The sequence below is a fragment of the Lipomyces chichibuensis genome (assembly GCF_038497645.1).
Source record: "Lipomyces chichibuensis strain CBS 12929 unplaced genomic scaffold V1513scaffold_13, whole genome shotgun sequence".
NCBI lineage: Eukaryota > Fungi > Ascomycota > Lipomycetes > Lipomycetales > Lipomycetaceae > Lipomyces > Lipomyces chichibuensis.
In genome coordinates this window covers 173,832-198,258 of record NW_027117465.1, presented here as the reverse complement: position 1 = coordinate 198,258, position 24,427 = coordinate 173,832, and the positions used below count along the sequence as shown (strand labels likewise).

Sequence of the window (24,427 nt, the reverse complement as noted above, 5' to 3'; positions counted from 1 at the left end):
CAGATGCGCGCCTTGGGTGACGCAGTCGGGCGAAAACAGATAGGGATTATGGATAGCAGAGAGGAAGACAATAGCGAAGGAGGGAATGTCATTAATCTAGTTTATTGACAATGATACGGTCCTGGATTGCCCAGTGCTATAGAAAGACCGAGCTACAGAAATTGATTATATTCGCGTACTTTGGTATATTTTGCAGATTCTATTTATATGTCAACGCTGTAGCTGGATATTCTTTAGGCATGCCTCTACAGGCGTTGTGGTTTACGTTTCTTATACGGCAATAATAATATTATACGGCAATAATTATTGTCTCGCAACAAAGGCACAAAATTAAAGCTACAGACAATATGATACAAATAACATGCTCAAGCAGCCGTAAAGTCCACGCGATACAAATTCACAAATTGAATACAGTGGACCATATAAATCGTAAACCACTCAGCGGCGACGTCTCCGACCACCTCGAGGTATATGATTTCCATCCGTGGACTTCGGTCCCATATCTCCTCCCAAATTTGTCGGCATGCGCTTACTGATCGCCTTACTCGAAACACCTGCACCAATCTCGATATCTGGCTCTTCCACCAGCAACCCAGGCTCCAACGGACGTCCGCCAGTACCGCCAAACTCGGCAGTAGTGACCCACCGCTTATCCGCCTCCGTTAACCGATCAATGGGGATCGTTGACACACCACTCGCGTAGTCGCAGCAATCGCGAGGTCCGAAGCCAACACCCCATCTGCAGCGCAGGGTAACATCATCTTCAGAGTAGGTCTCCATTGTAGTCTTTATCAACTCCGCATCAGACCGATAATACACCTTCAAAAATGCGCACCGTTTATCTTTATTCATAATAACGCCTTGTACCCGCGCCGCCTGCTCGAAGATAGAAATCAACCGCTCTTCTGACATCGAATTAGGGACGCCACCAACGAAAAGCGTGCGACTGAGGACTTTGATGCACCCTGGCGGCATGGTAGGATCGAACGTGACATTCTTTGGTCGAATTTCAACATCCTGATAGCGCCGTGGGGGAGTGCTTGATCTGCGGCCGCGGGGACTCCGGGCATGGTAGGATGGAGATCGGGAACTGCGACGACGCGAGCGCGGGGATCTGCTCCTTCTTGTCGAGCTGTATGGCGGAGAGCGGACGGACCCGCGGCCTCGGTCGTCGTGATCAGCTGTCGGCCAAGTAGGCAAGACACCTTGCGAAGTAGGCATCGGGAGACCACCGCTCGGCGGTGTGGCTGTTGCCGCTTGAAGTAACGCGCTGATCTGATTGAGAGGGACCCCTTGACTGATAAGCAACTGCATTAACACCAACTGCTGCTGCATGTCCATCTGCGGTACAGTAGCCTGTTGCGCTGGTGGTATTGGGAACGAGAAGCCAGGGATTTGCGTCTGTGCTGGCTGGAGAGCTGGCTGCTGACCTCCTGAAGTAAGGAATGGCAGAAGGGCAGACATGTCTGGTACCAGCGCAGTGGATGTGGCGATAGGTGTTGGTGTCGTCGTTGGAAGAGATACTGACTGAGATGACGGTGGTTGAAGAGCAGTAGCTAGTGCACTGAACTGACTTTGCTGAGGCACAGATGACTTTTGCTCTCTAGAGGACGCGCCATTCGTCGTACCTGGCAGGAAAGCGGACAGAATGGATGATGGGTCAGAGTAATTCGGCTTCGGTGGGGACGTCGGCCGCGCGGCTGGAGGTGCAGACGCAGACGTAGACTCACTCTTAGCCATGCTCGCGAGAGCTTCAAGAATCGAAGATGTCGATGGCACTTGAGCTGCCTGCACCGCGGCAGGGGCGGCCGCCAGCCCTACAGAGGCTGTGTTTCCGTCCTTGCGCACATCAGAGAGCAGATACGATGGAGGTGGGTATGGGGGTGTTGTCGTTCCTTCTGGCTTTGCGAAATGAGACCGAACAGTTGCCAGTAGCTCAGGAGAGAAAGTTGCGGCTCGCTCCCAGATATCTACGACCTTCAAAATCTTGTCCTGCCGTAGAGCTGTCAGCAGGATGTGACGACCATAATCGAATTTACACATACCTTCTGGTCGGGAGGAGCCGATACAATATCAGCCATCAAGCTGTCTATAATATCAGAAACATGGTATACACCGGCTGCAGGGGTTCCTTCCGGAGCAGAAGGAGAAGGAACCTGTCCTAATTTTCGGGCCTCGTCTTGATATGCCCGGACTATAGCATCGACAACGTACAACGCGCCAAGCTTATGAGTCGAAGGGGCACGTTTAAAATGAGTATATAGTTTCTGTACAAGAACAGATTCCGACTATTCAAATACGTGAATTTCGTTAGCTACATGCTCCGCATATCACGCACAAACGCGTCTATGTCTTAAGTTAACTGGCTAAGACTAAGTATATTTACCTCGAAATTCTGCATAGTTATTTCAGAGAGTCTCCGAATCTTCGAGCCGGATACGCCAGGAGGCCGAAGTTCCAGCATGCTTTGCAGCAGACCCTCGAATTCAGTCACGGCTGGTGATGAAGACATAATTACTGTTTATCCGCGGTCCGTTGATCCTTGTAGCAGAGCACAAACTACACGTTCTTTGGAATATAATGTATTCTTTCCCGACCAAAATGCTATATAGCACTCAGCGCCTACAGTCTTCTACTGCTAGCTGAAAGGACGTCAAGATATAATCAGATTGAGGCACTAGACTGCAGGTCAACTCAAATTACAGCTCTACCCTGGACTGGATAGATATGGCGGCGAATATATACAGCTCTACTGATGACGTGAAGTCGCAGGCAGTACTGCGAAATTGGAACTGTTACGAATTAGATGTGAACGATTCAAGATGAACAACAGAACATATTCGACTAGATAGATTAGGCACAGAATCTCTATGTCGATCCAGTGAACGCCCTGCATCTGGATTATAATACGGCCGTTGAAATGCTTACAATCCACCAGGCAATAATTGTTACCCAATGCGTTCGCAGCAGATTGCCTAACGAGTCGGGAGTTTAAAAACAATAAAAGCAATCGAAACCTTTACCTACAGTACTACAGTACTACTATAAAAATAATACGATCTGATTCGTTTGATTCTAGTAGAGAGAAGCTAAAGAGCAAGCTACACCTTCCCTGGACAAGAATGTAATGACTGCCGAGCTCAACTGCTCGAGTCCGATTGAGTCTGCACTTAGACCTATATATTCTAGAAGACAAGATTTCGATATATTTACTGTTGTCGAGATGGATCGCGATGATGGCAACTTGCGGATGTTATGTTGTAAAGAATAGTAAAAGATTTTGCGGTGGAGTTGTGGATTTTGTGGGCCGACCGATCTCCCCCAACCGTGGTCACACGGTTTTGATAAATATGGTCTATGTGTGAGTATGCTTATTAGCACCAGTTCATCCGGGTAATTTTATGACTTTCGGCGGGAAGTCGAGAATTGGAAACCGTGCTTTGGCAACAATAATAATTTAAATGATTACGACTGATTGTAATGATGTGGACAATTAGAAGCTATGCGTTCGGATTATGTAGATTAATCTTGATAGAGACCAGAGCTGTAAGCGGATTGGCTGTTGCAGATACGGATAAGTCGGACAAGAAACTCAGACATACCGACTTAGCTGAATATAACTCAGAACAGAGGTCTGAAAGCCAACCGGTAATAGTGCGCGTGTCCAGGAGAGGAGGACGTTCTATATATATCTGTCATCATTTTCCGTATGCTATCCATTCTGATTGTTTGATTTTTCATTGCATATCTACGTACACCAGAATGTCTCCTGTCTTGAACGTTCTCTCAACAGAGACTTCAGAGGCTGGGATGACCGAGTAGTCTCTTGCTGCCATGGCCATTTGAAGATATTCATTCCTGTGCTTCCGCCACAGTCATACAGCCAATTTGGATGCGTTGTGTCCATACGCAACAACGCGTGGACTCTCGAAGTACCTATCTATATCGGAAGCAGAATACTGGCTGAGAGGCCGTAATTTTCGCAGCATCCTAAGCTCTGGGTCGTTGTGTTCAATGTCATCTGGTGGAAACTGCTCTGTCGGAGCGAACTCGATGCCAGTAATATTGTACGTCCGATGAAGTCCCAGTCGGATGGCCTCAATGATAAGGCGGCCGGCATCATCATCCTTTCATAAATCCTGGCGAATTAAGTCCCCTTTGACACGCGGATCCAGAACAAGAGCTGTATAAAACGTATCTGACGCGTCCATGAAGGTATAATATATTTCATACTTTATGTTCTCGGAATGGGAAGCAAGATTGATCGAGGGTTCCGTCTGAATGGTCGAGAAGTCTTCTGCCTGAGTCTCTTCTAATGATTCAAGTTAAACCTGATGGATTTCTGATACCGATTCAGACGGAAGGATATCGTTCTTTAGAGAGGTCACATTTTAGGCGCTATCGAGCCGGTCTTCCGGCGGAGCCTCTTCATCATCTCCATCATAGTAGGAAGTAATTAAGTTTGTTTCTGCGAGTGCTCATGGGCTCCATTTTGACAGATTAATTTAGATGTCGTTGAGGTGAAGTGTAGAATACGATCTTTGAACTGCTGATAGTGATATATAGAATATTATTGACTAATAGGAATGAAGGATCTAAGGATACTCATATTCTTCCAAATTCCCTTCCCAAACCTCTACATCCAATGAATATTTTGTAAACAGAGCACATGCAAGTCAGCTAAAACATCCTCATTGTATGTACAGCAAAAGGGGAGCATCCGAATGTAAGACGCACGAACCTTGGCCTTTTCTGCTAAAACGATTCCGACGGAGTACATCGACAGGACCGCGGCGATGGCCGATGTAAAGGTCAGGATCGGCAAGGCTTCTTGGTTAGTTATATAATTTATTTAATACCGCTACTACACCATGTAGAGATTTAGAATCGATCGTCTTTTTGATAGTAAAATTAAACTTAAGGGGGATTGGCGGATATCCGATCAAGCGGATACCGATGCGGCTATATATCTCCCAACTTCAAAACGGCGGATGGCGGATATCCGCATCCGCTACTTATAATATAACATTCTGTGTCCTGGCTGGCAAGCACAAGGATCGTACAACCTCGTCGGGCCAGCCATGAATGAATTCTCAATGTGATTCTTTATATTTGTCTTTCAGAGTATGACGGCTTTGTAACCTGGTATCGGATATCATATCAATGGGAAGTCTATAACTCGCAAGGTTAGCGACCTTTCCACGACGCGCATTAGCAAACGGTATGTCTTCTACTAGCGCGTCCAATGAGTTAAGATTGACGAGTTAAGATTATCGTAGCAGATTCACAAACAATTGATAAATGGGCAATGGCTCCATGATCAAGAGTTAGGGGAGCAGGTCCTAGACGTTGAATGATGTACCGAGAAAGCAAAGGTCCTAACAAATGATGAGCTTTATTTACTTTATGTGCTCGGCATAGTCGGTTGCGGGAGTACTACATCCAACGGTATCGCAAATGCGCACACTTCAGCAGGGAGACGACATACTGTACTGCTGGCGAGCACGACTCGGCACCGGACTAGGAAGATCAAGGCCAGAAACAGGTGACCTGGAGAGCTCGGCACTCCATGGATGACGTGCACTCTGGCGGAATAGTTCGTGTCGCGATAAGTAGATATTGGAATCAAGCTCGGCAAAGGCATAGGACTGCTGGCAGTCTGGGTAAGAATAATGTTCAAGGCACAGCTGCGCACACTATACAAAAATAGTCGACATGTGGCAGCGGTAGATTCGGAACAATGTCGCACGGCATCGAACGCCCCGGCCGAGCGGCGCGTCGCTTCAGTCTGTGTCGAGCATGTGTCGACCATGTCCGAGTTGCGATCACGACCATTGGGTACCGCAGGCAGCGTATCGACCAAGTTCTACCCCGGCCACAAAGAATCCTGTTTCGTTCGCTAAGCGCAAATGTCATATTACTGTCCCGTGTGTTGTGCCGGCGAGGGGAGCGGAGGAGGGGAGAGGACTTTCTTCCTAGTTTGGCTTCGCTTGGGGACTTCTCATTGGATCCCACGACGGTGCTGACTTACCCGGCCGGCTCAGTCCGACATTCAGCAAATAAGAGCCGTCCTCTCTTTTGCTTCCTTCATTTCCCGTGCTCCTCGTTGCGTCTACTCGTCTTCCTGCACATATCCCCCCTCCATCCTCTGTTCGTCATACTACCTCGTCAACAAATATGCCTGCTCCTTCGCGAATTGCCTCGTCTTTTGTGCGCGCCTCCCAGCGCCCTTTGGCTGCGTCTTATCTCAAGGCCGCCCGCCTCTATTCCACGGCGAAGGAACCTGTATGTTTCTCTCCCAACAATTTTCAGAATTCTAGACAATTGATCCAAGTCGCTTCTGTGTTTGGACCATGAATACTCTTCTCTTCACAGCAAGTCATCGAGATCAAATTATTCTTATTTTGCCTTTTTTTTGGCTGTCTACCACAACTGTATTAACTCATCACTCGTTCTAGACTCTCAAGGAGCGTTTAGTTGAGATCTTCCCTGCTGAGATCGAGAAAGTCAAAGCCTTGAGAAAGGCTAAGGGTTCCACTGTATGTTACATATTTCTTCGAATTCCGTGACTTCCACGTTGCAAATGCGTGAACCGAGCTATAAATGTGCCGGACTCACGTATTCGTTCTTTCTGACTGGCTCTATCGATCGCAATTTATACTAACGAGTTTCCAAGGTTATCGGTGAAGTTACACTCGACCAGGCTTATGGTGGTATGCGCGGTATTAAGGGCCTTGTCTGGGAAGGTTCCGTCTTAGATTCTGAGGAGGGTATCCGTTTCCGCGGCAAGACAATTCCAGAAGTGCAAGAGATCCTCCCCAAGGCTCCCGGTGGAAATGAGCCTCTTCCTGAAGGTAATTATTAATAATGCTACAACTTGCGGATCAGCTCTAACAGCTTTGATAGGCCTCTTCTGGCTTTTGTTGACCGGCGAAGTCCCTACTCCCGGCCAGGTCAAGGCACTTTCTGCCGAGCTTGCTGCCCGATCTGAGCTTCCTCAGCATGTCAAGGACCTCATTGACCGGTCCCCTGCTACCCTCCACCCGATGGCTCAATTCTCGATCGCCGTTACGGCCCTCGAGTCCGAGTCTGCTTTCACCAAGGCCTACGAGAAAGGTGTCAACAAGAGGGACCTGTGGCTATATGCGTATGAGGACTCTCTCGACCTCATTGCCAAGCTTCCTCCGATTGCCGCTCGTATCTACCGCAACGTGTTCAAGGACGGCAAGGTCCCCGAGATTGAAAAGGACAAGGACTACTCTTATAACTTATCCAAGCTACTCGGATACAGCAGCAACTCTGAGTTCGTTGAGCTCATGCGTCTCTACCTGACCATCCACTCCGACCACGAAGGTGGTAACGTCTCGGCTCACACAACTCACCTTGTCGGCTCTGCCCTCTCCTCCCCTTATCTCTCCCTTGCGGCTGGGCTCAATGGTCTTGCTGGCCCTCTGCATGGTCGTGCTAACCAGGAGGTCCTCGAGTGGATTCTTGAGATGAAGAACAAGATCGGCAGCAATGTCACAGAAGAGGATATTGAGAAGTACCTTTGGGATACCCTCAATGCTGGACGTGTCGTTCCTGGCTACGGTCACGCTGTTCTTCGCAAGACTGATCCTCGATACATGGCCCAGCGTGAGTTCGCCCTCAAGTATCTCCCTGATTATGATCTCTTCAAACTCGTCAGCCAGATCTACGAGGTCGCTCCCAAGGTCCTCACCAAGCACGGCAAGACCAAGAACCCATGGCCTAATGTTGACTCCCACTCAGGAGTTCTCCTCCAGTACTATGGTCTCACTGAGGAGTCTTACTACACCGTCCTGTTCGGTGTCTCGCGTGCCATCGGTGTCCTTCCCCAGTACATCATCGACCGTGCTCTTGGCATGCCCATTGAGCGTCCCAAGTCCTTCTCGACCGAAGCCTACGCTAAGCTCGTTGGCTACGAATTCTAGGCGAATTGTAATCGACGTGCCGAGGCCCTGGAAGACGTATTTAGAAATGCTAGGCGGTGCGATTGACGAAACGGTATGACGGCCGCCTTGCTCATTAATATGACTGGGTTAATTTATTGAAATGGATTATGTTTGGGAAGTTCAAAAAAGGGATATGCAGTTGTGTAGTGTTATTTGTCCGGTTATCACATCTTTTCACATCTTATCTCATCAACATACATATTTGCGTATAAGGCACTTTTCTGAGGCAAACAGTTGGAAAATCGCTTCGTATATCGTACTCTTAGACTCGCGGAACCGGATTTCTTTGTTACCTATCAATCGCCAAATGATCTTTTCTGTAATTTACTTTGTTCCTTACGACGTAGCACGTCTGCATAATGAATTATACGGCCAATCCTTCCCATCTCAGCTTTTACCTGTAAATGACAGATATATTGAATGAAGTATAATTACATGAAATTTAAGCAACTATGGTACGAATCGTTTCTTCTACGTCATGCCGTCCAAAAGTCACCTAATTCAACTTTGATGCCTTCTCGTACAATAAATCTACAACGGTTGTCATATGGCGAATAGTATCCAATGCGGCATCATACGTCGCGTCCTGACGCGGCTCGTCAAACACGATCAACCATCCATTGCCCTGGTCAAGGACGCCATAAAACACCTTGTCGAGGATCATCTGTGACAGTTTGCCCTCGACTTGACGAGTATCCAGACCGACCACTTCCGCGACGTGCGAAATTTCGACACAAGAGAACGGTTCAATCACACGGACCAAATTCTGCTCTAGCAGTGTGTCGTATAGTGCTGAAAAGTGCGAGCGGATGATTGGGTCCGATGAGAGTTCTGTTTTCTGTTAGCCTACACCGTGCGTCCCTGCATCTGCGCTCAGACACGTACCTGTCTTGTATGTCTCTAAGGCTTCCTCAAATTCCTTCAAGCTTCGGTTAGAATGCGCCGCTGCAACAGCCTTCATTGCCTCTATGTCACGACCGGCATATTTCTGCGCCATCTTGCCAGTAAGGAGAGCTACCCAAAGTCAGCCGACATACACAGATCGTCAATCACCAGGAAATGCATACAGTGAACGTCATCCGTGAGGTTCAGCATAATCTTACAAAGGAGCATGTACTTGAGGACCGAAATCGCTCGAGAATCTTCTTGACTAGAATATCCTTCCAGAGCTTCGACAAAGTACGAAAAGGCGGTCTTATAGTCCTTATCCTCAGCATGGAGAATGCCACTCTGCATATCTAGGCCGGCCTGCATCAATGTCGGGCTACAGTACCATCAGCAAAGAAACCCAAGACTAAGACTTACGAATCCCAAACACACCAGTAAATCGCATTTGCACTCGTACGCGCACTCGTCAAGGCCGCTCTACTCTTTGGTATATTTCTAAGGGCGTGATATACTCGACTCTCAAACAACTGCACCTCAACCAAAACCATCTTGTCATCCAAGCGCTTAAGTTCCTTGAGCAACGTATTGATCAGATTTAGAGCATCGAAGTATGCCCCACGCTCAATGTACAACGACACGAGCCGAGTCTCGAGGCTTTGGCGGAGAAAATTGCGGCGCTCGGAAACAGCCCATGAGATACAGTCTTTTGTGACAGCGATTTGAGTGTCGATGGTGTCAGGAACAGTAGAGAAGAGGTCGATCAATGCACGTACTACTTTCGTGTTAGTGAGGCCCCCTATACACGATTAGGTATTATATTAAAAGGGACTTACTTATCTTGGCCACTTTCGACTTAGCCAGCCCGGACATGACTGTCCGTGACGTCTGGATTAGCTGCTCCAGGTCTTTGATCTTCCTATACCGCCGGAATTTCATTAGCTCTAACATGCTCCAATAATTGAACAAACTAGCAGCAGCCGTCAAATCAAAAAGGACGTACTTATGATCACGATACAATGTGCCCAATTCATACAACGCGGTTTCTTGTTCAGCAATCGCCTTCTCATTCGTACCGGCGCCATTAGACAAGACCTCCTTATACAAATGCTCCGCTTTCGCAAGGTTGCCCATTTTTGCCGCCGCCTGCGCCTCTTGCAACAGTGCACTCATCATTATTTCCGATGTAACAAATTTGGTATAAATGGATGTTGCAGAAGCTGACAGCAGAAGATTACGTTCCCAGATTACCCGTTGAAGCGGTGAAAGTGACACCAACCTGCGTGCTTACATGTACGCCGAAACTGAGATGGGTGTGTCCCAGTTTCTCTGGGACCATTTCGCCTCACAACCCACATCATCAACAATTCACAGATTTTTGTCCGCACATCGCGGCACGCCAATTGAATCTCTGGATTGCGTATTTCAAATTTTGAATAACACAATTAATAATTTTCACCTAGACAAAGTGAGATAATGAGTCAATATGTCCGCCCTGGCGTCCCACCGCCACTCCCCCCGGGAAGCATTCCTCGTTCCAGCTCTCGCTCACACAGGAAACAGCCGCCACTACCGCCAAAGCAAGCTCCACAAGTCACCGCCCCGCACCACGCGCAAGTACCGGCTCAGCATGTCCAGGCAGCTCAAGCTCAGGCGCAGGCGCAGATGGATAAACGGTATATCCGACGTCCCGTCGAGAAGAATATCCCGTCAAAAATCGAGGCGCTGATTCCTGATGCGAAGTTGTATAGAGAGTTGAGAGACGTGGAACAGAATATGGATGCGACGATTAGTCGCAAGCGGCTGGATATTGAGGACACTCTCGCAAAAGGCGCAAAGGTGTGCAAATTCTAGTGTGCCGTATCGATGTGCGATGTTAACAAGATGTAGGAACGCAAGAAGTTGAGGATATTTATTTCAAACACTGTAATTGATCAGCCGTGGCAGACAGTGGACCGTCTCGATGAGAACGCATTTGATTTTGACATTGGAACAATTCCTTCATGGCTCCTGCGTATTGAGGGCAAACTTCTTGACGACAACACACCTATCGATTCTCCTCACCGTCGCAAGTTCACGAGCTTTTTCCAGAGCATCGCGATCGAGCTTGATAGGCCCAAGGATTTGTACCCAGACGGTAATATCGTAGTGTGGAATCAGCAGACGAAACCAGGTCTACAGCCGCAGCCGATGACGGACAGTATCGATATCAAAAGAAAGGGCGATACTGATGTCAATGCTCGTATATCATTCTACCTTGCAACGTCACCAGAACGATTCAAGCTGTCTCCGCCGTTATCAAACGTGCTCGGCGGATTGAAAGAGCAGACTCGACAGGAGGTTGTGATGGGATTATGGCAATACATCAAATTTCGGAACCTGCAAGATCCTGATGAGAAGCGGACAATAAACTGTGATGATGCGCTACGTCAGGTGTTTAATAATCAGGACCGTATCTCATTTGCACAAATGATTGAACATGCCGGACCACATCTCTTACCACTTGATCCGATTGTGATTGACTACACGATACGACTGGACAAAGAGTCTACTCAGGCTGAGTTTGCGTATGACATCGATGTCGAAGTGGACAGCCCACAAAGGCAAAATCTTCAGAACGTGCTCACGAATTGGCATACTAATCAGGACGAGATCCATGCCTTGGATGATCAGATTGGAGTCGTTATCCAAGAACTCCTGACGTCTAAGTTACGACGAGATTTTTTCACCCAGATGGCGCATGATCCTGCGCGTTTCATTAACAGGTGGATTGGCAGTCAATCTAGGGACCTTGAGATTGTGCTTGGCGATCGCGATCTGCAAAGCGAAGAAGTCAGGCGCGCAGGATTCTACGGAGCGGAGGATTTGACGGAAAGCATCTTCTTGCTGCTGAATAGTCGGAAGTAGTCGTGGTACGTAATATGGTGTGTATGTTTATTTGAGTCGTGTGTGCCTTGTATGGTTTGTTTTGATTTGCTTTCTGGTTGGTTAAATATGTACACTATTGTATTACTGTTTCCAATGTTAAGTAGAAACTAAGGCGTAAAAACTTTATCTTATATACAAATGCTAATTTTGACAAATTTACAATGGACGGTTATTGCTGCTCGATCCATGCACGATTATCAAAGTACTTTCTAAGAGGTTTCGGGATCCAGAGTGCATTCCTCTCCGGATCATAATAATTCTCTAAAATCGCAACGATAGCTCGCGGAACAGCCATCGCAGTGCCGTTCAGCGTGTGTGCATACGTTGGCGTCTTTCCGTCAATCTTGACCCGCGTATGGAGTCTCCGAGATTGATAGTCCGTGCAATTCGACGCCGATGTGATCTCACCCCAGTTTTGACGACCAGGCATCCACACTTCGATATCGTACTTTCTGTACGCTGACGCTCCGAGATCTGAACCTGGCATATCTAGGACGCGGGCATGAAGACCCAAGCCCTTAATTATGTCTTCTTGTAATTCACGAAGCTCCTCAAGCATATCCGCCGACGTCGGGGTACCTTCAGGAATCCCTTCAGTTGGCGACGGGACCCATGAAAAGAGCTCAACTTTAGTAAACTCATGCACACGATAAATACCTCGTGTGTCTCGTCCTCTAGACCCCGCCTCGGCACGGTAACTCCTACTCACACCAACCATCTTCACCGGACATTCTTTTACATCGAACGACTTGTCACTAGCCCATGCGGCAAGTGGAATCTCTGCAGTACCAGCCAGACACAATCTACCTTCGTCGCCACTACCAGGCTCTCCACCTGCAATGGTGATATTATAAATCTGCTGTTCGCCATTCGTGTCGCGCGGTCTGAATCCGCACGCATGCGCAAACTCCCGACGAACAACCGACGGCGGAATCATCATTTTAAATCCTCTTCTCCGCGCCTTGTCTAACGCGTACTGCACTAGCGCCTGTTCCAAAACGGCACCATCGCCTATCAAATAATAAAACGCATGTCCTGAAACCTTTGACGCGGTCGTCAGATCAATGATACCTAATTGTACTCCAATATCGACGTGGTCCGCTAGCGTTTTGTCTTCAAAATTAATTGGCTGGATAAATTCATCATCGGTGCGTTTCAGTTCCGCCGGATCAGATGGCGGAGGACAAATGTACTTTACAACACGCTCTTCATCCAGTGGGCAATCCGCGGGAATCAAATTGGGCATTTGATCCATGTAATCTCGTATCTTACGCTCCAATTCCTCAATCTCTGTATCAATCACATTTCCTGCATCTTTCAATTTTCCAAGTTGTTCCAAGATCCGCGTCTTATCATTCGCTGCATGCAGTTGGTTCTGTAAAGCTTTTCGTTGCGTGTACACTGTCGTGCGGTCTTTCCGGAGAGTATTAGCCTTGCCATAGAGTTGTGCTATAATTGGAACCGTATTTGCAACATGTGGAAGCCGGCGGATATTGCAGGACCTTATATAGAGGTCTTGATTCGCGACTAAATGCTTAATATTATACTGTGGGAGAGCAATCGCTGATGGGTGCTGTTTGCTGGATATGTCGCGAAGTCGAGTTGACAATGTGAAATGTCGAAACCGTGAGCGCAACTGCGGTGTCCAATGTGAACTGCGGCGCCGTAGTGCTTGCATTGGCAAATTGGAGTCGTCTAGAGGCCTTGTATATATGTTAGATGATGGTTGACTTTTGGTAAGTTCTCGATTGTGCGCCGCAGGTTCCGGGAAGTATTAGTTTAAGGGTCGCGTGGCCGAATGGGACTAGCAGACCCTGAACTGACACTTCTTATTCTCTTTGCTCTCCTCATCGGCACGACGGTGATTCTATACATACATTCTCGCGGATGCTTTAGTTGTTACCATTCTTTAGCAAGTCAAGGCAAGATAAATGTGAAATGCGACTTTTTATTGAATCGTTTGTTACGCGTGTTATCGACTGGCCGCCTTGGAATTATCGTCCACAGAAGCGCGTCTTAGCTTCAAAGTAGTTCTGGCATGTAAATATTTACTTTCTGTTGCTTAGGTGGAGATCGAAGAGAGCGTCCCAGGATATACAAATGGCTCCATGTTGCTTAGCTTATACCCTCATGAGGCCGCATCTTACTTGGTATAGATTTCATCCGTTCTACCACCTGTTATTGTTTCCGTGTCGCGAAGTTCTAGGCTCCAGAAGGCGTCGACCGGTCCGAGTCTCACACAATTACTCAACTGTTCGCTACATTTGTTATAAAAATTATGTTTGTTTGTTACTAGACTGATTGGGGACTACCGCGCAAGGACTGGACACATCCACACCTGAAAGTAGAAAGTTAGTGGCCAGTGGCCCGCTATATCATTCCAGCTATCTAAGCTGTTATCTTAAACGAGGGTTTGTTACCTTACACTTCTACAAGAAGTGGCTTATGTAAAGCTGAAAGTGATTGCGCTGTGAATGTCGAGTGAAATCTGTCATCTCCTGTCTATCGCTTCTGCTAGAGTTATATTGAAACATGTACTTGGGGCGAGAATATTTTGCTATTTCCCGGTGCAGAGCTTTTACGGGACAAATGTGCTGTTGATCTTAGTCAGTCTAAGCACAGGATTACGCGATCCTAACTAGCAGTGATTGTTTAATCGTATGTTGATGAGAATGTATATGTATCCAAGGGGCAGATGTCTGTAAACTGACAGCAGAGGCTTGAGTGACCGGTCGCACTCTATATCACCATGAAATCCTCATACCCTGTGTTTAGGAGCAAATCTATAATAAAATGGGATAGTGGTGACAGATACATGGCTTGGACCCACAAGAGTGCTCATATAGTTCACCATAAACGACATGTTAGTATAGTTATAGTAAAAAAAAATAGCATATTTTACACTAGTATAGTAACTACAACTCTTCAAACTTTACAAACACCTTAACAAATAACCAACGTCGTACCGACAACTTAAACAAACATACAGTATACATTTTGTAAATTCTACAGGTTATTAAAATTATTGCAAAAAGTTATACACGATTAGATCTGGCCAATCATTAATGAGGACGCCACAACAGCATCATCACTCATCTCAATATTCTCAGAGAACTCAGCAGCAACACGCTGCTGCGCAGCAACTTCTTTCTGAAATGCCAGCCGGTCTAAAAACAACTGTTGTCTAGCCTGCTCTAATTCTCGGCGCTCAGCCTCAAGAACCTGCTCAAGCTCCTCGAATTTGGCCAGCTTGAGTTCCAGTTTCCGTGTCTGCATACTAACAAGAGAATTAACGAGCCTGCTCATCTCGCGCTCCTCGTCTGTAGCGAGTAAGTGTGCACGAGCAGCAGCAACTCCTAGAGCAATCGATGCTGCATTCTTCACTGTTCCATTCGCTCCTTCTTCTCTGTCTGTGCTGCTTTCTGTAGATTCTTCCTTAGTGCTCGAATCGAACTCCATCTTATCGTCGCCATTGGCAGACACAGCAAGCGCTGGGGACGATTCAGACTTTGTGCTCTTCTTGAGCTGGTTTTGAATGGCCTTGGTCATCTCCGGCAGAGCGCTCTGAGCTGCTGCAGCGGCAACTTTCGGGTCGACTATGCTCGCCAAGAATGCAACGACACTCATGACAGGGTTATCGGCCTGTGAGAGTGGAACGTGATTATACTGCAACGGTCCTAGTTCTTCCGTTTTGCTCTCCAAGTACGGGTCTTCAATTGGTAACTGAAGGAACTTCAGTACGCACTGCTCACGTGTTCGAGATCCAATGTGGTCGGCAATCGCGTTCCAATCGTCGTCGTAAAGTTCCATACCCTCGAGCAACAACAAAGTCTCCTGGTCCGTCCATTCTTGATCGCGGTCGGCGGCCAAATATGACGTATCCTCAAACTTAACAAAATCAGACGTCTGGCTAGACGAAGGAAACCGATTTTCTAGAAAACAATTTGCGCAGAGGTCGTACTGCTTATTCTTCATCGAGTGATATCGGACCCGCGTGCAGTCGTTTCCGCAAGTGAAACAATTATATGTCTTCCGAGCATTGCCATTTGGTGTGTCTGAAGCAAGCGCAGAAGATGTGTTTTCGTAAAATATCTTGCGAATTTCCAAATTCAAATCTGGCTTGATCGGGGGAGCGGCCATCGCGCGTTCAGTAGATGGGTGTGCCTGGCCAGAGGAAGCAACCGCACCCGAACCTGGGTGGAAAGGTTGCAAACCACGTGGAGTATCTGCTATTACGCGGAAGTGTCCCGTAAATGGCGGTCCAATTGCAGATGGCCGAGTTTCCGGATCAACCTGTGCAAAAATCAGCATATTTTTCAAACTTTAATCACGTAATGACGCTACTAACCTGGTAATTGATCAATCCCCATTGCTCTAAAAAGGCATGTACTCGCATAATTGCACAAACATCACCGGCCAGATTCCGTCGGCAGGCTGTAACTGTGAGATACTCGACCGGGTTCAACCTGTATGTATTGATCATAAAATCTCTGTAATCACGGTAGACTGTAGGAGTCTTAGACCTATTTCGATTGTTGAAAAATTCTGGTAACGACTTTCTTTCAATATCATTGATGTTATTCATGTCAAACCACGCTGCATAGGAAGGAATTGTAACACTGTGCGTTTGCTCGACCAAAAATGACTTTGCCTCTTCTTCTAATGTTCTCTTCTCCACCTCAGTCTCTTCAACGACAATGTTCACGCCACTATTATCTGCATGAGCTTCACCGTTCGTCGGAGCTGTAGTCTCCTCGGATGGCTTGGTTGCTGATTCGTCAATGTCCATTGGGACAGGAACCTCGGGCTTTGCTTCTTGCTTTGGTTGTGGCTCTGGCGCAGCATCTTCGGCTTTAGTCTGGAGCTCAGAAGCGCCGGTGGTCGCAGTGGCAGCGTTCTCGGCTGGAGGGGCGTCAGGAATTTCAGTATCACCATCTACTGCTGCAACTTCTGAGGCAGATTCAAGGGATTCAACAGTCTCCGGTACAACCATTTGCACTGTGATAGCAATATCTGGTGACGTTTCGTCATTGACCTCGTTGGACACAATTCCCGATTGCTCTGCGCTAGCGGGAGCTTCCTCAGACTCTACAATCGTGGTCTCCAATTCAGCTTGTGTGTTCGGTTCCGCGATTGTCACAGCTTCCTTAACTGTAGCTGGTTCACCAGTCAATTCCTTGCTTTCGATATCCTCTGCTGTGGCCTCCGCGGTTGCTTCGTCGACAACCATGCTGGATGGTTCGTTATCAGCACTGTTCATTGCAATATCTGCTTCGAGGGACCTGGGGGGCTCTGTGGCGGGATTGTCAGAAGCTGCAAGAGCAGGCTGCTCTGGCGGCTGATCCGGCGCCGAAAGGGTATCCATTGTGTGGCGTCGCTAAACTTCGAATTAAAATTCGCAGTTGGTGATGGGAAATTGGCGGATTAATTCAGGTTCGCTTTCGCTCGTGTATTTGGTGATGGATGCGTCAATTCATTTAAGTCTAGCGATTTTCAATGCGGCGATGAGAAAAGATCCAAACAACGCAGAAGTCTCCCACACAATGGTGATTGTGGCTGCAAATGACAAACCAACAGTCCTACTAATAATACCCGAACCCTATTCTCCACATTTCCAGTTTGGATCATGGAGAGAGAATTATAGTAGTTTCGACTATTAATAAAATATCTTCGCAAGGCGGCAGCATACATTATCGTACAATTCGAACTACGGCAATCATTTTTTACAAAGCTACAGTAAAAATATACTTACCTAAATGACTCTTATCCACTTGAGCTCGGCTGTGCGACGACCAGCGTCTAAACTAGTTCTGTTGTCGTCGTCACTGAGGCGCACATTATCGTCACTAGTACTTCTTGAGACGGGACCACCAGCCTATTCTGTCCTTACTGCTGCATCAAAGGTCGGCGGCCCGATCACTGTTTTGCTTGCGGGGTCAAAAGCTTTGGCCGCGGCTGTTGAGGTTGCAAAAGTTGATGGTGTTTCCAAGGTACTGACTGCATCGAGTGCAGAGTACGACCATGTACGTATCCTTGCGTTAAAGTTGTTAGTACGGTTCTGTTGCAGCGCAATGTTTTGTGGCATAGCATTATCGCAGTGGTCGCTAATAATTTTATTCATACAGAGTCTCCCCGAGAAATTGGCTCCTTTGATTGCCGAGAACGTCAAGGGCGGAAGCTACACGCACGTCTTCGCTTCTGCCTCAGCATTCGGCAAGAATGTACTCCCCCGTGCCGCTGCATTACTCGATGTCCAGCAGATCAGTGATATTACGGCTGTACAGTCAGAAGATACATTTGTCAGACCTATTTACGCTGGCAACGTCATTGCGACTGTCAAATCTAAGGATCCTATTAAGCTTATTACCGTCCGCACCTCCGCATTTCCCGACCCGGCTACCTCTAGTTCCGCTGCGCCAATTGAAGATGCTGTGGATCCTGCGGTAAATTCGCAGACGACTTTCGTCTCTGAGGAACTCACTAAAACTGAACGCCCTGATCTTGGCTCCGCAAAGCGTGTGATTTCCGGTGGTCGCGGTCTTAAAGACAAGGACAGTTTTGATAAGATCATCTATCCATTGGCTGATGCTCTTGGTGCAGCCGTTGGTGCCAGTCGTGCAGCGGTTGATTCCGGATTTGCGGATAATTCATTACAAGTCGGCCAAACGGGTAAGGTTGTTGCCCCCGATCTTTACGTTGCTGTTGGTATTAGCGGCGCGATTCAGCACCTCGCCGGCATGAAAGACAGCAAGACAATTGTTGCTATTAACAAAGGTGTGTTATGTCAATACCCAAAATTAATCAAGTATGTTAGACTAATACTGAAGCAGATGCTGATGCACCTATTTTCGAAATTGCAGACGTCGGACTTGTTGCCGATCTTTTCGATGCAGTCCCAGAATTGACTGGCAAGATAAAGAATTAAACGATTAAATACTATCAATGGAAATAGCTGTAGAGTGTAATACCGCAGTTGATCTTATCTTTGTTCATATATGATACACATTGATATTTGCGAATGGAGTTAATAATCTGTAATATAGACTACGTTAAAATGAATGCATTGTAATATATAGGTAAATTTGACAAGACATTCCTGTTATTGCAGATTGAGTATGTTGGCTGATAGAGAGCAGCCAGGAACATAAAGACCCTAGGGTTCGATGTCATGTCATGACGCGTTCGCGTCGCGTCGAGCGATAAAGAGTACTCAGCCCTCGTCTTCAGCGGCGCCTGCATCGACGATCACATTTACCGTGGCTTCATACTGGGTAGAAATAGGACAATGAAGCCGCTAGAACAGACAACGATGGAATCTAGTGGCTCTACAGCGGCGAAGTTGAGAGGACGATGTCCTGAAGCAGTTTCCGGCCCAGATTCTGTAGAATTACCTACTCCACCTGCTACTTCATCACCAGAACCAGTATCCGAGGTACTATACCTTTGAACACTATGGCGATTAGCTAACACTGGAACAGGAGCAGCGAGAATTTAATGCTCTTGATCAAGACAAGAAACTTACTCGTCTGCGGTTTTTAATTGAACGATCGAAAGTCTATTCATCAATTCTGTCTGAGCGACTACTCCAGCAACAGCAAGAAAAGGCAAAAGCACAAGCTCTCGCTGAAAAGAGGAACCAGAAGAAAGAGGAGAAGTCGAAATCCGCCACTGTCATTTCAAATGTCTCCACGCGTCATGGTGGGGCCCCCAATTCCAGTCCGGCTAAGATTAGTCCCAGAAAGAGCTCACGGAAGTCCAAGACTAATGGCAAGTATTCGAGCTATAGTATTGCCGACTATATATCCAAAGATGTAAGTAAACTCGCTTAACAAGGATGGATGAAGTTATAGATGTAATACTGAACTTCAATTAGGAGTTTGCATCTGCAAAGAACACATCGCAGGCCCTCCAGGAAGCAGCGGCCGAAAAATCTAACGATGCAAAGCCGTTGTCCCATCCACTTTCTGCCTCAGCTCGACAACCTTCTCTGGTAACCGGTGGTGTTCTGAAAGACTATCAACTTGCCGGAGTGGAATGGCTTATTTCTTTGTACGAAAATGGACTTAATGGCATCCTTGCTGACGAAATGGGCCTTGGGTGAGTCCGCTCTCTCAACTTTGTGGCTCATGTGGACATTGCTAAGTTGCATTGCAGAAAAACATTGCAAACCATCGCATTTCTAGCGTTTCTCCGAGAAAAAGGCTCATATGGCCCATTCCTGATCGTCGCTCCTCTTTCAACATTGACTAACTGGGTCAGTGAAATAGAGCGTTTTACGCCGTCTATTCCAGTTCTTCTCTATCATGGTATTCCCGAAGAGCGTGCCGAAATGCGTGAACATGTTCTATTTAAGAAAATCAGTGAGAAATTTCCTTTGGTGGTGACGAGCTACAACATCATCATGAACGACCGAAACTTACTGGGCAAATTACAATGGAAATATATAATTATTGATGAGGGTCATCGAATCAAAAACATGAATTGCAAACTGATCAAGGAACTCAAGTCATACAATTCCGCAAACAGACTACTTCTTACTGGTACACCCTTGCAAAATAATTTGGCTGAATTATGGTCTCTGTTAAATTTCTTATTGCCGGATATTTTCCACGATCTGGAACTTTTCCAGAGCTGGTTCGATTTCTCGGCACTGCAACGGGAGAATGGACCGCAGGAGATAATTGATGAGGAGAACAGAACCAATATTGTGTCGAATCTGCATGCGATTTTGAAACCGTTTTTGCTGAGGCGATTGAAATCTGATGGTAGGTAAATCACGCTTACAGTACTTCGGTAATTACATACTTACTTTTGTTGCAGTGGAATATTCGTTACCGCCAAAAAGAGAGTACTTGTTATATGCCCCGATGACGGCTACGCAGCAGGAGTTTTATCGACATTTATTGGCTCATGACATTAAAGACTATCTACTGGACAGAATCATGGAAACCAACGGCATCAAGCGAAAATCCGAGGAAGAACCTCGCAGGCAAAACAAGAAACTCAAATTCGACGGGGAAACGGTAATTGTTAGCAGTCCATCATCACCAGAAAGCGATGGCGTTGGTCATATACGGAAGTCGAAGAGACAGGCGGTCAAGAAGAGCGCGGGTAAATATAAGGAGCTTTCCGATAGGGATTACTTCAAGGCATTGGAGAATCCCCAGGAATTAGTGGATCAGTTTGATCCATCGCAGTCGGATTACGAAGAGGAAGCGCATGCAAGAGAGGTGGTAAAAGCTAGTAGGTCGAAATTCGAGCTATACAATCTTAAATCTTTATACTAAATACTCGATAGGTAAGGCAGTCAATAATAAGAAGCTTCAAAATTTGATTATGCAGCTTCGTCTAGCGTGTGATTCTCCACATTTGTTCTACACTCCATGGGATGACGCACAAAGTAACGTCGATCTCCCTAACGAATCAATTGTCAATGACTCCGGCAAGATGCTTCTAATGGACAGGCTCATCCCAGAGCTTTTCAAGCGAGGTCACAAAGTTTTGGTATTCAGTCAATTCCGAAATATGCTAGATATAATTCAAGACTGGGCTGAGGTTCTTAGAGGGTGGAAGGTGTGTCGTCTCGATGGACAAGTTAAGCAAGAGGATCGCAAGCTCGCAATTGAAAATTTCAACAGCAAACCGGAGTACAGGCTATTTCTGCTCTCCACGCGTGCCGGTGGTCTCGGCATTAACCTCATGTCAGCTGATACTGTTGTTTTGTTCGATAGCGACTGGAATCCTCAACAGGATCTGCAAGCCATGGATCGTGCGCACAGAATTGGACAGACTCGGCCTGTTATTGTGTACCGTCTTGCCACCGCAAATACTATTGAGCAAACTATGCTTGAGAAGGCTGAATCGAAACGACAGCTCGAAAAGCTGGTTATTCAAAAAGGTAAATTTCGAAGTCTCGTTGGCAGCTCCAAGGCGGTTACTACTGAAGACGACATAACAAATTTGTTATTTGGAGATAATGGATTGGAAAAATTCGTTGTCAAAGAGAGAGGCGACGTTATTCTCTCTGATGCTGAGCTAGAGGTGCTGTTGGACAGAAGCGATGAGGCTTATGAACGAGCAAATGATGCACTTCAAGAAGGAAATCGGTTGTTCAGAATCGCTGATACAGCCCCTTCGGGCGAAGTCGACGTCTTTAGTTAACCGGGAAGGTTCAGCGCTGCTATATAGATAAGCATACTCCCATAGACTTGATTATTTGACTATTATTGTAATAATGAATACATAACTAGCGGGCCTTAAGCTCGTTTATAATACGACTTTGGAGTCATTTAACATTGACAGTATTAAGGAGCTTTGTGCAGATGCGAACGTCAGCTGGTTGGGGATGCGCTTTGGTACGATTGATGTTGTAGTTACCGTCGAGTGCAGAATTCACGATACGGACAGACGCGAAGAACATATCAGCAAGCTAAATAATAGACTACATCAACTAGCGAAACACATAAGCTTCGAATGCCCGTTGATTTAGTAGATCACACGGGACGATAATTGCTAGCTCGGAGGTCGAATCTAGAGGAAGGGTTTCTAGCAACAGCAGTGTACTTCATAAGTCATGCATTATATTTCGGTGTCGTAAGTAGTGCAACTGTATTTGAATCAATCATAATGCTCTTTGAGCCTTTGACTGGCATCAGTCGAACTTGAGGACGTGTCGGAGGCATAAAAAGAAGAAACAAAAACGAAATGCTAGGGCCATTGCTATAAACTTGTCCATTCCTGGCAGTGCAATGGGTCTACGTCCATGGGTTGGCGATTTGATAGAGGGAATCGTGGGTAAGGATTATGGGATCACTATCTGATCACTAGACTTTACATTAGACGCGTCTGAGAGTCAACCTAGTACCACCGAAAATTCTTGTCATGAAAAGAAGACCAGAGTGAACGGATAAATCGGGATCTCCAGGGCTATGAGCGTGTTGAACAATTTCTTAAGGATTAGAGTACAATGATATGAAGGTGGGAAATGATTGCACAGGTAACTCTCAATGGCCTTATAAGTTTTTCTGTTGCAGCAAGGAAAGACTAGTATATACAATCCAGCGATGCGCACACACGCATCTACCGCAAATTCCCTCTATAAAACCATTTACTAAGTTCTATAATGACATGCGTACGATGTACATTACAGTATTCGTGATAAACCTATACGCGCCTTGTACTCCTTAACTCTGTCCATTACTTCGGATCCGTTCCACAATTCCGGCTGCCCATCGTCATTAGGAAGAGTAAGCTTTGCAAGGCCAACTTGCTCTATTGATAAACCTGCTGCAATGTTGCCGTAGATCGATGCCTCTATTATGTCGCCGTCGGAAAGAACATAACCGGCGCATAGTCCCCCGACAAAAGTATTTCCCGCTCCGGTGGGATCAATGACGCGGTCGGGAAAAGGTGTATGGTAAGCTTCTAACCACATTGTTTCGCGCCCTTTGGACAAGATCAGACAGCCATGAGAGCCAGCCCGGATGACTATCGCCGCGTCATCTCTCATAAACGGCAAAAATCGTAAACCAATTGCTTCGATAGATTCCTTCTCAAACGGCTCCGGTTGACCGAAAAAGGCAGCCGCCTCCGCAGCGTTTGGCGTCAGAATACTCACAGTTGGCAGAACAGCCAAGCATGCATCCAGATGCTCTGGCGTACATAAATCTGGAACCGGCTCCCACGCAATGACTGGTACCGGCAAGTCCTCCTTCGTAGATTTTCTCTGCTCCACGATTCCTTCAATGAGATCTTGGGCTCTTTCCGGCGAGCATATAACGTGAAATGTTCGAGATTCTACAAGCTTCGTTCTCATGACATCTTCCATTACGATCCGTTTCTTCGGTGTCGTATATCGAAATTCTATGCCAGGATTAGCTGTCGATTTCCCATTGGTGTCGGGCCAAGGTTACCTCTGAAATCATTTTCTCCATATCGGTTCCACCCTCTTGTAGTTAGTCGTGTCTGGTCCTCTCGGAAGATCATTGTCGTCTGCAGACTAAACAATTCCTTTTTGATAGCTTGTGGGAAGTCGCTACCAGCGTCTACGAACCATCCAACACCTTTCGACAACGGATACGGCAAAAAATATCGGGCTCCGTATGCTGCATACGTTCCTGCACCTCCTATGACATCATATTGACTGGTACCGTCCAGATGATGTATCTCATCTATTATAAACATTCCAAAGCTAGAAAATATGATTTCGTGCTCATCTGTTTCTGGCGAAGGAGACTTGGGTCGAGTAGAATTTGTATCAATGGTCGCCATTATGATCAATGAATATGAAACACCTTCTATATTGAATTATATAGCGATATTTCGACGTGAAATGTTGAAATACTCTGAATAATGTACAGAGCACTTTAATCAACCGGCATTGTTATCGCATACAGTGAGCTGGAAGAAGTGAGTAGCTATCTACAGAATTTCACCCGAAAAAAAGGGTCCAAAATTATAAGATGATTATGCACGGGCAGATCAACGCCTGTGTGCTCAACTCATATGTCACCGTGATTAACGTAGGGGCGCGAAAGCCCTTCGGGTGAGTAGCTTACGTTGAGACTTGTGTCCTTGCCATCTGGCATGCAAGGTGGTATCGGACGTCAGCATTTTGTTCGCAATGTTCAACATGTTGAATG

At 46.6% G+C, this 24,427-nt stretch overlaps 9 protein-coding genes across 9 annotated transcripts; 4 read left to right on the top strand and 5 right to left on the bottom strand.

Moving 5' to 3' along the window:
* Positions 1–438: 438 nt before the first annotated feature.
* V1513DRAFT_431281 (uncharacterized protein) lies at positions 439–2,512 on the bottom strand (the record flags this gene model as incomplete). The annotated part of the gene is made up of 3 exons (XM_066896377.1): positions 439–1,992; positions 2,046–2,288; positions 2,387–2,512. 3 exons carry the CDS (start codon positions 2,510–2,512, stop codon positions 439–441), a joined length of 1,923 nt encoding a protein of 640 aa, XP_066753891.1.
* A 3,665-nt stretch (positions 2,513–6,177) lies between these two features.
* V1513DRAFT_424963 (citrate synthase-like protein) lies at positions 6,178–7,952 on the top strand (the record flags this gene model as incomplete). The annotated part of the gene is made up of 4 exons (XM_066896104.1): positions 6,178–6,285; positions 6,459–6,539; positions 6,677–6,854; positions 6,907–7,952. The coding sequence occupies 4 exons, from the start codon at positions 6,178–6,180 to the stop codon at positions 7,950–7,952; spliced, it is 1,413 nt and encodes a 470-aa protein (XP_066753890.1).
* Positions 7,953–8,367: 415 nt separating this feature from the next.
* Positions 8,368–10,119, bottom strand: V1513DRAFT_478982 (uncharacterized protein). Its single transcript, XM_066900290.1, has 6 exons — positions 9,862–10,119; positions 9,695–9,777; positions 9,294–9,633; positions 9,041–9,237; positions 8,859–8,987; positions 8,368–8,804 (listed from the first exon to the last, which is right to left on the bottom strand). Exons 1-6 carry the CDS (start codon positions 10,032–10,034, stop codon positions 8,470–8,472), a joined length of 1,257 nt encoding a protein of 418 aa, XP_066753889.1. The 5' UTR covers positions 10,035–10,119; the 3' UTR covers positions 8,368–8,469.
* V1513DRAFT_443769 (uncharacterized protein) lies at positions 10,058–11,941 on the top strand. The gene is made up of 2 exons (XM_066897871.1): positions 10,058–10,697; positions 10,749–11,941. The coding sequence occupies exons 1-2, from the start codon at positions 10,335–10,337 to the stop codon at positions 11,763–11,765; spliced, it is 1,380 nt and encodes a 459-aa protein (XP_066753888.1). The 5' UTR covers positions 10,058–10,334; the 3' UTR covers positions 11,766–11,941.
* On the bottom strand, positions 11,835–13,571 carry V1513DRAFT_443768 (uncharacterized protein). The gene has a single exon (XM_066897870.1). It carries the CDS (start codon positions 13,462–13,464, stop codon positions 11,956–11,958), a length of 1,509 nt encoding a protein of 502 aa, XP_066753887.1. The 5' UTR covers positions 13,465–13,571; the 3' UTR covers positions 11,835–11,955.
* A 1,260-nt stretch (positions 13,572–14,831) lies between these two features.
* Positions 14,832–16,779, bottom strand: V1513DRAFT_458292 (SWIRM domain-containing protein; the record flags this gene model as incomplete). The annotated part of the gene is made up of 2 exons (XM_066899681.1): positions 14,832–16,079; positions 16,135–16,779. 2 exons carry the CDS (start codon positions 16,777–16,779, stop codon positions 14,832–14,834), a joined length of 1,893 nt encoding a protein of 630 aa, XP_066753886.1.
* Positions 16,780–17,413: 634 nt separating this feature from the next.
* Positions 17,414–18,862, top strand: V1513DRAFT_443764 (uncharacterized protein). The gene is made up of 3 exons (XM_066897869.1): positions 17,414–17,809; positions 17,912–18,560; positions 18,617–18,862. The coding sequence occupies exons 1-3, from the start codon at positions 17,543–17,545 to the stop codon at positions 18,709–18,711; spliced, it is 1,011 nt and encodes a 336-aa protein (XP_066753885.1). The 5' UTR covers positions 17,414–17,542; the 3' UTR covers positions 18,712–18,862.
* A 233-nt stretch (positions 18,863–19,095) lies between these two features.
* On the top strand, positions 19,096–21,947 carry V1513DRAFT_431274 (SNF2 family N-terminal domain-containing protein; the record flags this gene model as incomplete). The annotated part of the gene is made up of 6 exons (XM_066896376.1): positions 19,096–19,218; positions 19,265–19,597; positions 19,660–19,883; positions 19,941–20,551; positions 20,607–21,029; positions 21,085–21,947. The coding sequence occupies 6 exons, from the start codon at positions 19,096–19,098 to the stop codon at positions 21,945–21,947; spliced, it is 2,577 nt and encodes an 858-aa protein (XP_066753884.1).
* Positions 21,948–22,719: 772 nt separating this feature from the next.
* V1513DRAFT_443757 (Ribokinase-like protein) lies at positions 22,720–24,417 on the bottom strand. The gene is made up of 2 exons (XM_066897868.1): positions 23,699–24,417; positions 22,720–23,648 (listed from the first exon to the last, which is right to left on the bottom strand). The coding sequence occupies exons 1-2, from the start codon at positions 24,054–24,056 to the stop codon at positions 22,930–22,932; spliced, it is 1,077 nt and encodes a 358-aa protein (XP_066753883.1). The 5' UTR covers positions 24,057–24,417; the 3' UTR covers positions 22,720–22,929.
* Positions 24,418–24,427: the final 10 nt, after the last annotated feature.